Genomic DNA, 13032 nt, shown 5'->3' on the forward strand with positions numbered 1-13032 from the left:
GAAGTGTACCATGTTTGAAAGATGGCATCGTAGCGTCATAGAGGTTCTTTTTACCTGTGTGTAAAGAAAACAGAGGTACGTTTGTGCCGGAAAGGAGGAGTGCCTAATCTAATGGTGACATTACTCTTCAGATATTGACCTCAAAGCGGAATGATTATTCTTGAAGGCCAAATCCGGATACCGGTCCAGGATACCGTATGAAATATTGTTTGATATACATTAGGCGTCAAAACGTTTATCTTAACAAAGCTTGTGGTATACATTACGCTGCAACATAGCACGTGATTTTTAGCACGTGCACATAGCGTGTGATTTCTTTTAATATTGTGCTTTTTTTTTTACCCACATAGGCATGAAGCATAAGCTAGTGCCTGAAAGTGGCATCGACTGTTCCTTTTTACATCATTAAAAAAAAAAAAAACAGAAATCACTACAACTAACCACCTAGTGCTCAGTGAAACACAGCTAGGTCACACAATACAGACTACCGTGAATCAAACAAAAACCACCGCAAACTTATTTCTTTGAGCAGTTTCCTGAGCTGGTTGGTAGAGTTTTCTTATTCTGGCGGAGCTTGAAGCGCAAAAAAAAAAAAAAGGGGGGGGGGGGGGGGACCTGTGCATCTCGCATTTCCCTCCCTTTTTCGCGTTTCAGGCTCCACAAAAATGAGTCATTTCTTGCAATTTGAACTTATTTTCAGAAGAGAATGCAATAGTAATTTGTCGTTAGTAGCACCTAAAAAAAATTTGTAGTGCGGCAGCTCAGCAGGGTTTGGACGCTCATCGCACTCTCCAGCTGAGTATGATATACAACCCGCCAATCCACCCGCCGCACTCGAGAGCATATGCATGCACGAACATTTGCGCATACATACACAACACGGAATACAGTGCTGATGAATTAAATTGTGGCATGGAATGGAAAGCAAGGATAACCAAAGACGAGTTCTAATAAAAATTAAATGGTGCTAACACAATCTGCAATAAATGTATACAATACAGTAATGTAAGGATATATAAGAAACGTATGTTGTAAAATCCCAGACATACGATGGTAGTACATACAACACTTTGTCAGGCGTTAAACGCATGCTAAGAAAGCAACAGAGAGAACGAATGGAGTCGATCTGCAAGATAACGAATCAAAACTCTACTTACCAATTCAGCATGTAGCAGATATTTCAAGGGCGCCGTCGTCCTCCGGGGGCAGAGAGATGATAAGAGAAAAATATCAGGGGAACACTTATGCTCCGCCTTAAGGGCACGACGTGATAGCGGCCTGTGACCTTCTGGGTTATTTTGCACAGAGATATCGACGTAAACACACAGTTTGTACTCTGAATGCCTCCGTTATAATTAAAACGCGGAGGCGCCATCTGTCTTGGCAACCATGAAGTTCCTAAGGCCGCCACATGCCGGCGCCACAGAATTTTTCCCGACACGCTTTTTAAACGATATATCAATTCTTGGGCACAGTGACGGATTTTCGGCCGAATGCGCCCGATACGCCATCGCGCAAAATTCGTGCGCCACGATTGGGCCGTTTTTGCAGAGCCTTTCCCGGCCGTAGACCAAACAGCTTGCGAAGCCAGAATGGCACATACTCATTCTTAAAAAAAAAAGAGGAAGAAACATTGATTGGCGTCACATGTCTGACGAGACCATCATTGATTAATTTCCTGCATATTTTATTTTTGTTTTTTGCAGGGAGAACGATGAAGAGGTCGCCATATGCGAAGAGACATCTAAGGTTTGTGCCGATCATATATGTCGCTTTTTAGCCGCAGAGGCCAAGTCGTGCTTATCTCAAGTTCTTGCCACTTAAGATCCCGGTGAGGCTAATTCATCCCAAAAATAAAGATGAATTCGCAGCAGGACGAGCATAGGACCCTGCAGTTCTGCCATACGTGGCGGCCGATGCTGCACTTACTGTATATGCGACGAAATATAAGTACGATTGAGGCTGCCTCCTCAGATATTGTTACGTGGCAACAAGCCAAAAGACGACATAACATGGTGACACGATGTGGTGATTTTTAATGGCTGACCTAGCGCGAGGGCTCCTATCTCGCTAGTGCCGTTCTTCGCAACATTTCCCGGGGCCACCGAGCGATCGTCCCGATCGGTTCGTTGAAGTAGATGATGGCGTGACGGAAATGATGTCGAAGGAAAGATAGTTGATAATGATCTTCTTTCCCGCCACGATGACTGATGCTTGGCTGATCCGCCTCTCCTGGAGCTCTTGAACCATTCGCCACCAAAGCATCCATGGAACCGGTGGCTCGAGGTCGCGTCGGACGGCATGGGCGGGGGTTGCGTGTTCGTGTCTTTCGGGTCCTTCGGGTATGTGGTCTGGTCTCGGCTCTGGTCAGTTGATCTGTGCAGCTTGTTTCAGGTGTGGGCTGAGGGTGGGGCGGCGGTAGTTGTGGCTGATCGGGTCTAGGCAGGAAGGGCTGGGGCGGTGCTGCGCGGAGTGATCCCCGGGCTCTCGGCCGGTGGTCCCGCGCGTACGAATGTCATCGACGCTCCAAGATGAGGATGGAGATGACGCACCCAGCAACTCCACCAAAATGTTACGTGGCAACAAGGAGAAAGATGGTTTTTAATGGCTGACCTAGCGCTAGGACTCCTCTCGCTCCACTGCCGTTCTTCTTGGTAACAATATCATGCTATTAAACCAAGTAACATGCTCTGTTACTCTGGGTGCCACTTCGGATTTTGTCTCGCTGGCTCCGAATGACCTTGAAGGGCTTGGCAAGGTTAAACCTGGCGGTCAGGCATTAAGGGACTCGGCGCAGCGCTCGGATCAAGCCACGGATCCGCAGACAACATGGGGAAGAGGCGACGCTTCGACATTGGTCTGCTGCTGCAGCAGGCCGCAGAGAGTCGTTCGACTTACCCGGCTACGAGCAGCTCGGTCGTCGGACACCCGAAACGCCTTTCCCCGTGAGCCCGCTGGCTTTGTACTACTGCAGACGAACATCTGGCCCATGCTACCGCGAAAACGGCAGTGCAGCCAATAACTCTTACAAATGAAGTCTTCGAAAAGCACAATGAAGCTTAAAAATTTCAAACCGTGTCAGTCTCTGCTAAACGATGCTTAACAGAGCTTTCGCTCGTACAACTTTGTTCTAGGCATGCTAGAACGCCCACCAAGTCTTTAATTAGTGTTTGGAGGGATCAACAGATGTAGAGAAATTAGATGTGACACACCGACATTGCTGAGATCTGGGAGCAGTAAAGACATCTATGTAATCATATTGCTATGAAGACTGAAAAGAACCCAGTGCATCGGAATATTAAGATCCACAAATGCACCAGGAAAGTCAGCCTCTGCGCGTCCCACGACTGGCGCATGTCAGCGCTATGACCAGCGGCAGTTGCTCAGTCGTTAAGAGCACTCGCTACTGATCCGGAGTTCCCGGGTTCGAAGCCGACCGCAGCGACCGTGTTTAGGACCTCCCGGTGGAGCCGAAACACAAAGACGTCCGTATTTTGTGCGATGTCAGTGCACGTTAAAGATCACTAGGTTATCGAAATCCCTCTGCCGCCCTCAACTACCGACACCTCTTTCTCACTTTCCATTTTCACTCTCACCTTTATAGCTCTCTTTACAGCACGGCTCATGTGTCCATAGAAAAGTTTTGACTGACGCAGCGCTCTTTTCATTAAATCAATATACATAATTCAATAATAATAATAATAATAATAATAATAATAATAATAATAATAATAATAATAATAATAATAATAATAATAATAATAATAATAATAATAATAATAATAATAATAATAATAATAATAATAATAATAATAATAATAATAATAATAATTGGTTTACAGGGAAAGAAATGCGCAGTAACTGCTTGGTTCGTGAGTGCAGCAAATGTTGAGTGCATACCACCGTGCTCAGCCTAATGTGCAGAGTCATATGTTCGAAAATACCCCGGAACAAATTAAGGTAGGCGAGCAGCATCAGCTGCGAAATTTACTTTTACTTAATTAAATTTGCCCATCCATTCCTTTGTAAAGGCGAGTGAAGGACTGTATGAAGCACACTTTTTTTTTTTCTAAAGCGAAGTAAGACGATAAGCTCAAAGGGACCATTATTGCAATTTTAATTCGGCCTTTATAGGTATATTGCGGAATTCTAACGACAAACGTATCACTCTCCCTTAAAATATAGCTTTCAGAAGATAAATATGAGCAAACGACTAAATATACATCTGTCTATATCATGCCTTAATTTCGTGAGTAAATTGCCTGCGTCGGCAACAATTTCTTTTACGCGGAAACCAGAGGCCTTTACAATCCGTGTTACTAGTAATCGAATGCTACCGTATGAGAAATAGCTGCTTTCACAGGAAGCCAGAACGACAGACGAGAATGAGAGCGGGGAGGCTGACGAAGACGGCCAACAAAACGGCGGTGACGAGGAGGGAGAAGAACCGGGTGACAAAGACCAAGGAGAGGACGAAGTCGAGGAAACAGTGAAAGAGGCATTCGACTTGGTTGCCAGCAAGGACGGCACTGTGGACTGCTACTCACTCCAGATCCTGCTGAAAAATATCACCGAGCAAAGTACGTTCGCAACAGCTACTCGTTTAGCTCGGGCGACAGTCAATATAACCTAGTATAGTCTATAGTAGTGCGTATTTGTACCGGAATAGAATGTCATTAATTCAGACTACCTTAAATTAGACATCTCGATTCTTCAAACTAAAAAACGTTTTCTTTTAGAATCCCGTTTTTACAAAAAGAAGTCCTAAATGCTGACTCGGCATAACGAGAGCAGTCTCCAGTCAGCTTCGACTTCAGATTACCGAGAGTTGACTTTGAAACATAGTTAACAACACGAATATGTCAAGGTAAACAGTTGTCTGCTTTAAAGACAGCAAGAGCAAAGCGTGCTGTGACGCGAAAAATAAAAAATAAAAGCGAGTGAAAGCAACAAAAATACAAAAATACAGTTCGTATGTGTGTATATATATATATATATATATATATATATATATATATATATATATATATATATATATATATATATATATATATATATATATATATATATATATATATGTGTGTGTGTGTGTGTGTGCGTGTGTGTGTGTGTGTGCGTGTGTGCGTGTGTGTGTGTGTGCGTGTGTGTGTGTGTGTGTGTGCGTGTGTGTGTGTGTGTGTGTGTGTGTGTGTGTGTGTGTGTGTGTGTGTGTGTGTGTGTGTGTGTGTGTGTGTGTGTGTGTGTGTGTGTGTGTGTGTGTGTGTGTGTGTGTGTGTGTGTGTGTGTGTGTGTGTGTGTGTGCGCGTGTGCGTGTGCGTGTGTGTGTGTGTTGCCGCCAAGTTTTGTAATTTCTCACCATTGGGATGCTGAGAACAGAGTAGGCATATTGGTATACAACGTTAGGCTCTGTTTCATGCCCCAACCACTTCTCAGGTGTGTTTGTATGGGAAAAGTAAATGGTAGTCGCCTCATTCGTGCATATTTTCAGATGGAGATGCCCTGGAGTTCTCCCTCGATATGTGCCGGAGCATGGTGGCGCTCATGGATGTATCCTTGGTGATTTTGAATCCAACTTGAATGCGCGTCTCAACACGCCTAAACCTACCCGAATGAATCGGTCGAGGGGCCGGACGGTTGGCAACTCGGTCAGCATCCTTGTGCTGCAAGAATTTGTATTCCTGCTGAGAATGTACGCTGTCTGCAGTTGCCAGCATCTTTACACGCCCAAACAAGCTCCCAGTGCTGATGATAAAATGTTTCCTTGGAGCTGTTTTCAGATCTTGTTTTGAGCCAGATAAAGAAGAGAAATAAAATGAGCTGCTCGTTTTACTTACTCGACCCCTAACAAGGAAAAGATAGAGATGTGAACCAATGGCATAGCGAGTTTCATCTGAAATGCTTGTAAACGTAGAAGTCAGAGGAGACGAACAGAAAGTCACGTGATGGCCGAAGCCATGGAATGAATGCTATGGGGAAGAGCTCGTCTAGCTTGCTCTCAGCTCGAGACGAGAGTGAACACAGTACCCAATATATGTATATTACAATTACTAGATCTTCAGAGTCGAGAAAAAAAAAAAAAAAAACAACAACCCACGCACGCTAATTACAAGGTCGTCAGACATAAGCTGTCCCCTTCTCATGAGAAGTTGAAGTTATTTTATTTGTTTGCGGAATGACATCCAGCAGATTTCACCTTTCTCACTGCACAATGCTAAATATGTTCGACCATAAATTTTTAAATGCCACTTCTCATAGGTGTACGCGTCCACATGCAGGGAAGAACTAACAATGATAGCGGTCTGCTGACTTCATATGCAAGAAATAAGCTTTTTGACTAAATGGGTAATTAATCTGAACGGTATTCCTGTTTTAGAACAGTGGCTGTTATATCAGAGAGAGCAGTAATGCTCCTATCTTGGTTTACATTTGCTTCAGCATAATCCTATTCTTTTCTGCGTTTGTGGCGTACTTGTAGGGCAGTTATAGATCATTAAAAAAAATATATACTCTTTCTCAGCTCTGATTTACTGCTCTTTAGGGAACGCATCGTTTTAGAATAATATTCCGCTGGCCATCACTCATTATTGGTAGATATGTAAGGAGCCTTGCAGCCCTTAACTTTTATTGGGGTGTCAGAGCAATTACAACGGAACACTTACTGTGCAAGAGTTCGACCGACTTCACAAGCTCATCGGCAAATGGGAGGTAAGTGCCCTACGGTCTTGTGAAACGAATGAGAGGACACGAGCGACAGATGAGATGAACTGGTGGACCTAATTCTTGGAAAAGTTAAGCAGCGGCTCTTGCATGAATGTAAATTGCACACGCTAGAAGGAAGCTTATCAGGCGCCACAATAAGAAGGTAAAGATAACTGTACTCAGTTTATGAGATGTTCTAAGATCACTTAAAAAGGAATAGCAAAATGCTTCAAATATTGCGTTATGAGGGCGTAAAACTGGTTAAAAAAGCAAGAGAACAAGATTTCTCGGGCAACTCACTGAAAATAACTCACAACCAGGCAACAAACACATTTCTTCACATTTATGACGTAATTGGAGGTATTGCAACTCTTTGGGAGTGTTATTGAGACGTTCTATGTTTTACGACAGGAAGCCTTTAGAGATCACGATAAGGACTCTTCTGGTCAGCTGAGTACGTATGAGCTGCGGAAAGCACTTCGAAAGGCAGGTGAGATAACTTCTCGAATATCTTAATTTTCTACGCCAACACTTGACATAGTGATGACAAAGAATAGGATCATGTTTGACAACTGTCCGGAGCTGGGCTAGTTGGTAAATCGTAAACATGACAGAAGACCGCGCGCAAAGTAGGACAACGAAGAGACGACCTACAATGTGCTGACTATGAAGTGAATGTTGATTCCGCAAAGCAAACAGCGAGATCTGAGAGACAAGACGGGCGAGTAGGAAAAATTTAACGATGTGTAATGGGGACTACAAGAGTTCAATGGAACGGAAAGATCGGCCATCGCTAGCCGCGACAGTTGTGTCAGCTTGCTTGGCGGTGCTGATGTGATCAAGTGCGTACAACCCATTGGCAACACTATGGCAGAGACAGGAAGCGTCCGTAAGCAGGGCTAACTAATTAAGAACGATGACTTGAAGCTCTCATTAGTCTGGCGGCCTCGTGACTGCAAAGGCCGTGTGAAAAGAGAAGCGAGGCGAAGAAGGCATACAAATTGCTTTTGAAAAGCGATTAAGTTGCATAGCTTAATACGTTTCTCATCATCGTGTATAATGCATTTAAAATAAAAGGAATCAGACCAAGGGTTGATTGGGAGTCTCCGTCTGCTAGCAAACCTTTCGCAAGTCGCAAAAGGTGACTACAACTTGGAACATTGTCGAAAAAGACGCGAGTGTCCGGAATGATTCCATATACACATCGGCGCATCTTGCGCAACGAAGAAAATAATAAAACCGCGTCTCAGTGACGCTGAGCGTAAACAAACAAAGAACACAAGATATTTCCTTGCCGTACATTTAAAGAGATGAGGCCGCACGCCAGCGACTGTCAGCAGCAACAAATAAAGGTAACAAGGTGTCGCGGCATAACTACCCCCTTAACAAGCATCGCCTCGATGTTGTAAAATAGAGAAGGGTGAACATAACAATTGGAAGTTAAATATCATGGGTCTTCATGGGTTTTTAGTGCACGTATTAGGGCTTAAGGCGCACAAAATTCAAAATTTCTGTATGCGCGCTATGCCGCCATGCTGTCGCGCTGTCGGCAACTACGTCGTCCAAGATATCGGGATAATAGGTTTTCAACGAGTCCGCGCCGGCGCACCGGCGTCCAAACCTAGACTTGGTCTCCCGGCTTGTACTCTGCGTCTCGTCATCTTAAGTTGTAGCTTCAGGCTTCGGTGCGCCAGTGGTGACAAATACTGCAGCCAAGAAGATCAAATAGGAGCAACATTTCTAAAACCAAATATAAAAGCATCAACTTTGCAAACCAAATATGCCGGGGCAACAATATATAGAAGGAACAGGATAAGGGCGGGCGAACGACAATTAGCTCAATATATGCGGATAAACACTTTCTTCAAAAGCAGCGCCGTCGCGAACCGCAAAGACACATGCGGTTTTCTGAATCGCATGTTGGGATTGTGCGCGGAAAAAAGATGAATGTTCGAATATATTGGTACGGGCAAAGTATGTACCAAGGCTGTGGTTGTTAGTATAACTACTATGTCGTGTTGGCCGGGAAGTTGGATATGGATCAGGATTCACATTGAATGGTCTGGAGTGCAATAAATGAAAAAAAAAAAATTAAGTCTTGCAAGTGTTCTGCTGCTGGATAAAGTTGGCGTGTTATTGCTAGCCATCATAAAGGAAGGAGCTAAAGAGCTGTGATAATGCTTTAACGATGAAGCCGGCGGATTTTCTCTTGCCCATTTCCAGTTTGGATGTATCATTTTTAAAACAATGGATCCCACGCAATACTAGCTTGTTCGAGTTTCGGGCGTGTTTGGGAGCTGTATAGGTAAGTAGCTCAACTTCATATGAAACGTGCTTCAATTTGTGTTTCAGAAAGGCAGGACTTCTCCCCGCAGACGGGTAAATGTTGTTCATGTGGCTGGATTATGAAAGGAGATCTGTACGTGACACCCAGATATTTATACTCGCTTACGTGTGCAAATGGACGGCTATTAACTGCATGATTTAAACTTCGATACACCTTTTTATATGTAACCTGGAGGAGTACGGACGAAGAATAGAACAGCGATCGGACAACAGGCTCACATAGGCCTCTCACCGTGCGTCATTGCTGCTTTCGAAACGCCATGGATCGGCACACGAGATTCTAAAGCCTCGTCGACACAGAAGTTGTCGGCTTTAATTATGCAATATCGAAAGCAAATAATTACTTTCGTTTAAAAATATTACTATCGTGACAGTCTGGGCATGTTGGTGCGGCATGGCAGGAATGAACAGCTCTCAGTGGACGAGGACACAAGAAAAGGAATGGGATACACGAGTGTTGACTTCCGACAGTTTATTTCGAATCTCGGCCCGACATTTGCAGCAAAAATACTCTAGATAACTCTTGTTCTGAGCTTATAGCTGTCAGCTCCAATAAGCAGATTGTGTGTCTCAGGGTGGCGGGTACCCCACACATGTACTGGTCAGTGTCGCTGATGTTATTCTTAACCGCATTTGGTCAGAAGACCCTACCCAGCCTTCCGCTAAATAGCAGATGGCGATGATTCCGTACTTACACGGCTTATCCCACCGCTTAAAAAGAATCAGACACGAGCGAAAGTGAAAGTTCTTTTTCCAGCCCTAGGAAAGTGAAAATTGTTTTGTTTGACCCAGCTCGGCTGCGCAAAGAATGAAGTGGCCAGAACATGCATCGAACCGAGATCCTTTAAAGTTCCGACATTGGCCAAAGCGGTAAGCGCCTTGACGAACAACTCTGGGGGCATTGTTACAACGTGTAGGAAAAGTGGGGAGATTTTCTATGCGCACACTGCAGAGAATGTAACCCTGAAGATCGCAATGTAGATGGAGATGAGGTGTGGTGGTGTACCAAGATACTTTGTTGGGCGAGTTGGTACTTATTCATTATGATTATAAACAGCGCGAACGCGTAGTGGTGGTGGTGAAACTTTATTACCAGCCGGAACAGAGGATCAAGTTTCCACGTGTCACCCCGACTGCCAAGACGTTCTAATAAATAAATAAAAAACAGATGTAAACTGACTTGCGAAATTATCGAAGCCGTAATGATAGACCGCTTAGCTGCTTCTTATGTATCGAAGGTATCGATCGCTCTCATCCAAAATGAACTTTTATAGCTCCGTCAGCGCCTGAATGTTCCGCTTGCCGCACACGCGTGCCGTGTTTATCCTATACATACCGGGCTGAGGTTCAAAATAAGCAGTTCCAAGTCAGCGCTCGGTTGTCTCATCGTTATTTTTCTGTGTTTAGACAAAGTTTTATTAGACATATACACATTCACATTAGACAATCACATGAGCGGTGACAAATGACCAAAATAGGAATTGCACATGATTAACAACAAAGGAAAGTGTACTTAAAATACATCCTAACGAACAAATACATCACAGATGAGTATTTACATACAGAATAAACTTTGGGCAGTTCGTGATGATGATATATACAATTTTTAATGACAATGTACATGAAGGTATAGAAAGTGTAGAAAATTTGCCACATAGAATAAATACAAACATATACAGCAATCGTATGCACAGTATGTATTGAACATGTGAGTTGCAATGTGAACAGCTGTGAGTGGACATATATATTTGCATTATATTGCAGATACCAAGGTGTGTTAAAAACCACTAAGTACACGTCCATTCGACCTGTGTGGATGCACATGTGTGCTACGATGTATACAGGAGTGAGTTGACATAAATATTTGCATTATATTACAGGTACCAAGGTGGGTTAAAAACCACCCGTACACGTCCATCCGACACGGAAACAAAAGGGCAAGACTATTGACGAAGGAACTCTCGTTCATCAATGTAGAAAAGTTCCTCAGCCAGAAAGCTTATGATCTCGTTTCGTTTCAGCGAGTCGAACCAAGATGTCCATAATCGCGATGTGTTTAGAAAAAGTTGTATTAGACATTAGACATTCACATTAGACGTTCACATGAGCGGCGACAAATAACCAAAACAGGAATTGCACATGATTAACAACAAAGGAAAGTGTGCAAAAAATACATCCTAACAAACAAATACATCACAGATCAATATTTACATACAGAATAAAATTTGGGCAGTTCGTGATGATGATATATACAATTTTGAATGGCAATGTACATGAAGGTATAGACAGTGTAGAAAATTTGCCAAACAAAATAAATATAAACATATACAGCAATCGTATGCACAGTATGTATTGAACATGTGGGTCGCAATATTTTTCTTGTGTCTTCATCCATTACACGCTGTTCATTTGTCTAAAAAAATGCTGCTCGGAAGTTTGGTTTGGTTGGTGGAATTTGACGCTCCAAAGCAACCCAGGCTTGAGAGACGCCGTAGTAGAAGACTCCGGAAATTTCGACCACCTGGGATTCTTAAACGTGCACTGACATCGCACAGCACACGGACGCCTTGCTTTTCACCTTCATCAAAAAGCGGCCGCTGCAGCTGCTGGTACTCCATCCCACAGCCTTGGGCACAACATTCGCTCGCCCTAATCACGGCATCACCGCGGCGGGGCCCTGCTCGAAAGTAATTCGCTGGGTCACAAAAGTAATTCATTATACTAAATATTACCCTTGAAAGTAATGAAATTACTGTAATTGAGTTCAGAATTTTAATTGTAGCCATACCTGTGGGTAGGGCAGTCGGAAGGAGGTCGCGTAACGCCACTTGACCCGCTGTGGAGAGGCGAGGTAAAAAACGGCATCGCGCTGCAAACGCTTTGCTTCTCTCGCCATGAATGGGATACGTGCCTGTCCTAGTGGGTCAACGCTTTGGCGTACGCTAACCTGAAACCATACTTAACAAAGCTTACCTCGAATAACTAGACTTAACAGTCACAAATCTCCGCATTTCTTTTTTTCGAAGATCACCGGAACAGGGCACAAATAGAAGGGCTAAAAAGGAAGCCTGGGCGGAGTGTGGTGAAGAACCAAAACTGGTGACCGAATCGAATGAAGGGAATATAAAAAATAGCACGGAAACAAAAGGAGAGAGAGTCTGCACTGCCCGCAACTTTGGGAAAAAACGAAACTAATTATCCAGAGAACAGATTCACGGGAAGGCCCTCTGATGGTGTTCGCTATACTGATGTTCTCCCCAATCGTCTCGGGGTAACGAAAAGCAAGCAGAAATTATTGTCGTCTGGGTGCGGAACCGACTTGCAAGCCTTTGAAAGAAGGTAAAGTTAGATCAACAAGCAGGCTAATGCGAGGCCTGGGAACCATTTTAACCGGTTATTGCTTCAATGTGATTAACGAAATATGCCTCACCTGTGGCAGATCCTGTTTTGACGAAATAAGCAGATGCGTTTACTGCCTGCATCAAAAGCATTCTAGAAGTTTACTATAGTAAATTCAGGCACCACGGGACGCAACCTAGCGTCAGATGTTGTCTCATGTGAATGCACACCGTACCTATCCCCTCAGGTTACCGGGACCGCAAGTCTAGCTTCCTGAAGCGGTCATCACAATAGAAAAATAGTCTTTTTGTCGGCACCTATTCTGACAAACACCCTCAGAATGAAATTCTTTATGCGGAGGGCCCCTTTTATTTTACGTAACCCTCTTTACCTCTATTCGGTTTTATATTAGTGTTGTTGGTTCTGTTTTCTTCTGCTCCCTCTGTATTGTTCAGTTCCGTGGCTACCTTCGCTTCTCCCTCCCTTCCCGTCTTAGGGCGCACGAGGCCTTCGAAAAGATGAATCTGAAACAGAGAAATTGAAAATACCTTGCCACTGCCACTCTGCAACTCCTGCCCTTCTACAATGGAAGCCCTTGAGGCCCCTTCAAAAACACCATCCCCTGCCTCGCTTTAGCTTTCAAGCGGC

The 13032-nt window shown here is 43.9% G+C and overlaps 1 protein-coding gene across 1 annotated transcript in view; it reads left to right on the forward strand.

The window, feature by feature from the left end:
• LOC146196651 (calpain-B-like) overlaps window positions 1-13032 on the forward strand; it is a 44756-nt gene that overhangs the window by 27896 nt on the left and 3828 nt on the right. The window contains exons 12-16 of the mRNA XM_084597051.1: window positions 1707-1749; window positions 4364-4580; window positions 5489-5547; window positions 6637-6705; window positions 7111-7189. Coding sequence (XP_084453177.1) covers window positions 1707-1749; window positions 4364-4580; window positions 5489-5547; window positions 6637-6705; window positions 7111-7189 — 467 coding nt within the window. The remainder of the gene's footprint in view (window positions 1-1706; window positions 1750-4363; window positions 4581-5488; window positions 5548-6636; window positions 6706-7110; window positions 7190-13032) is intronic.

This window comes from Amblyomma maculatum, chromosome 3 (genome assembly GCF_055883805.1).
Source record: "Amblyomma maculatum isolate TAMU_Amacu chromosome 3, ASM5588380v1, whole genome shotgun sequence".
Taxonomy (NCBI): Eukaryota; Metazoa; Arthropoda; class Arachnida; order Ixodida; family Ixodidae; genus Amblyomma; species Amblyomma maculatum.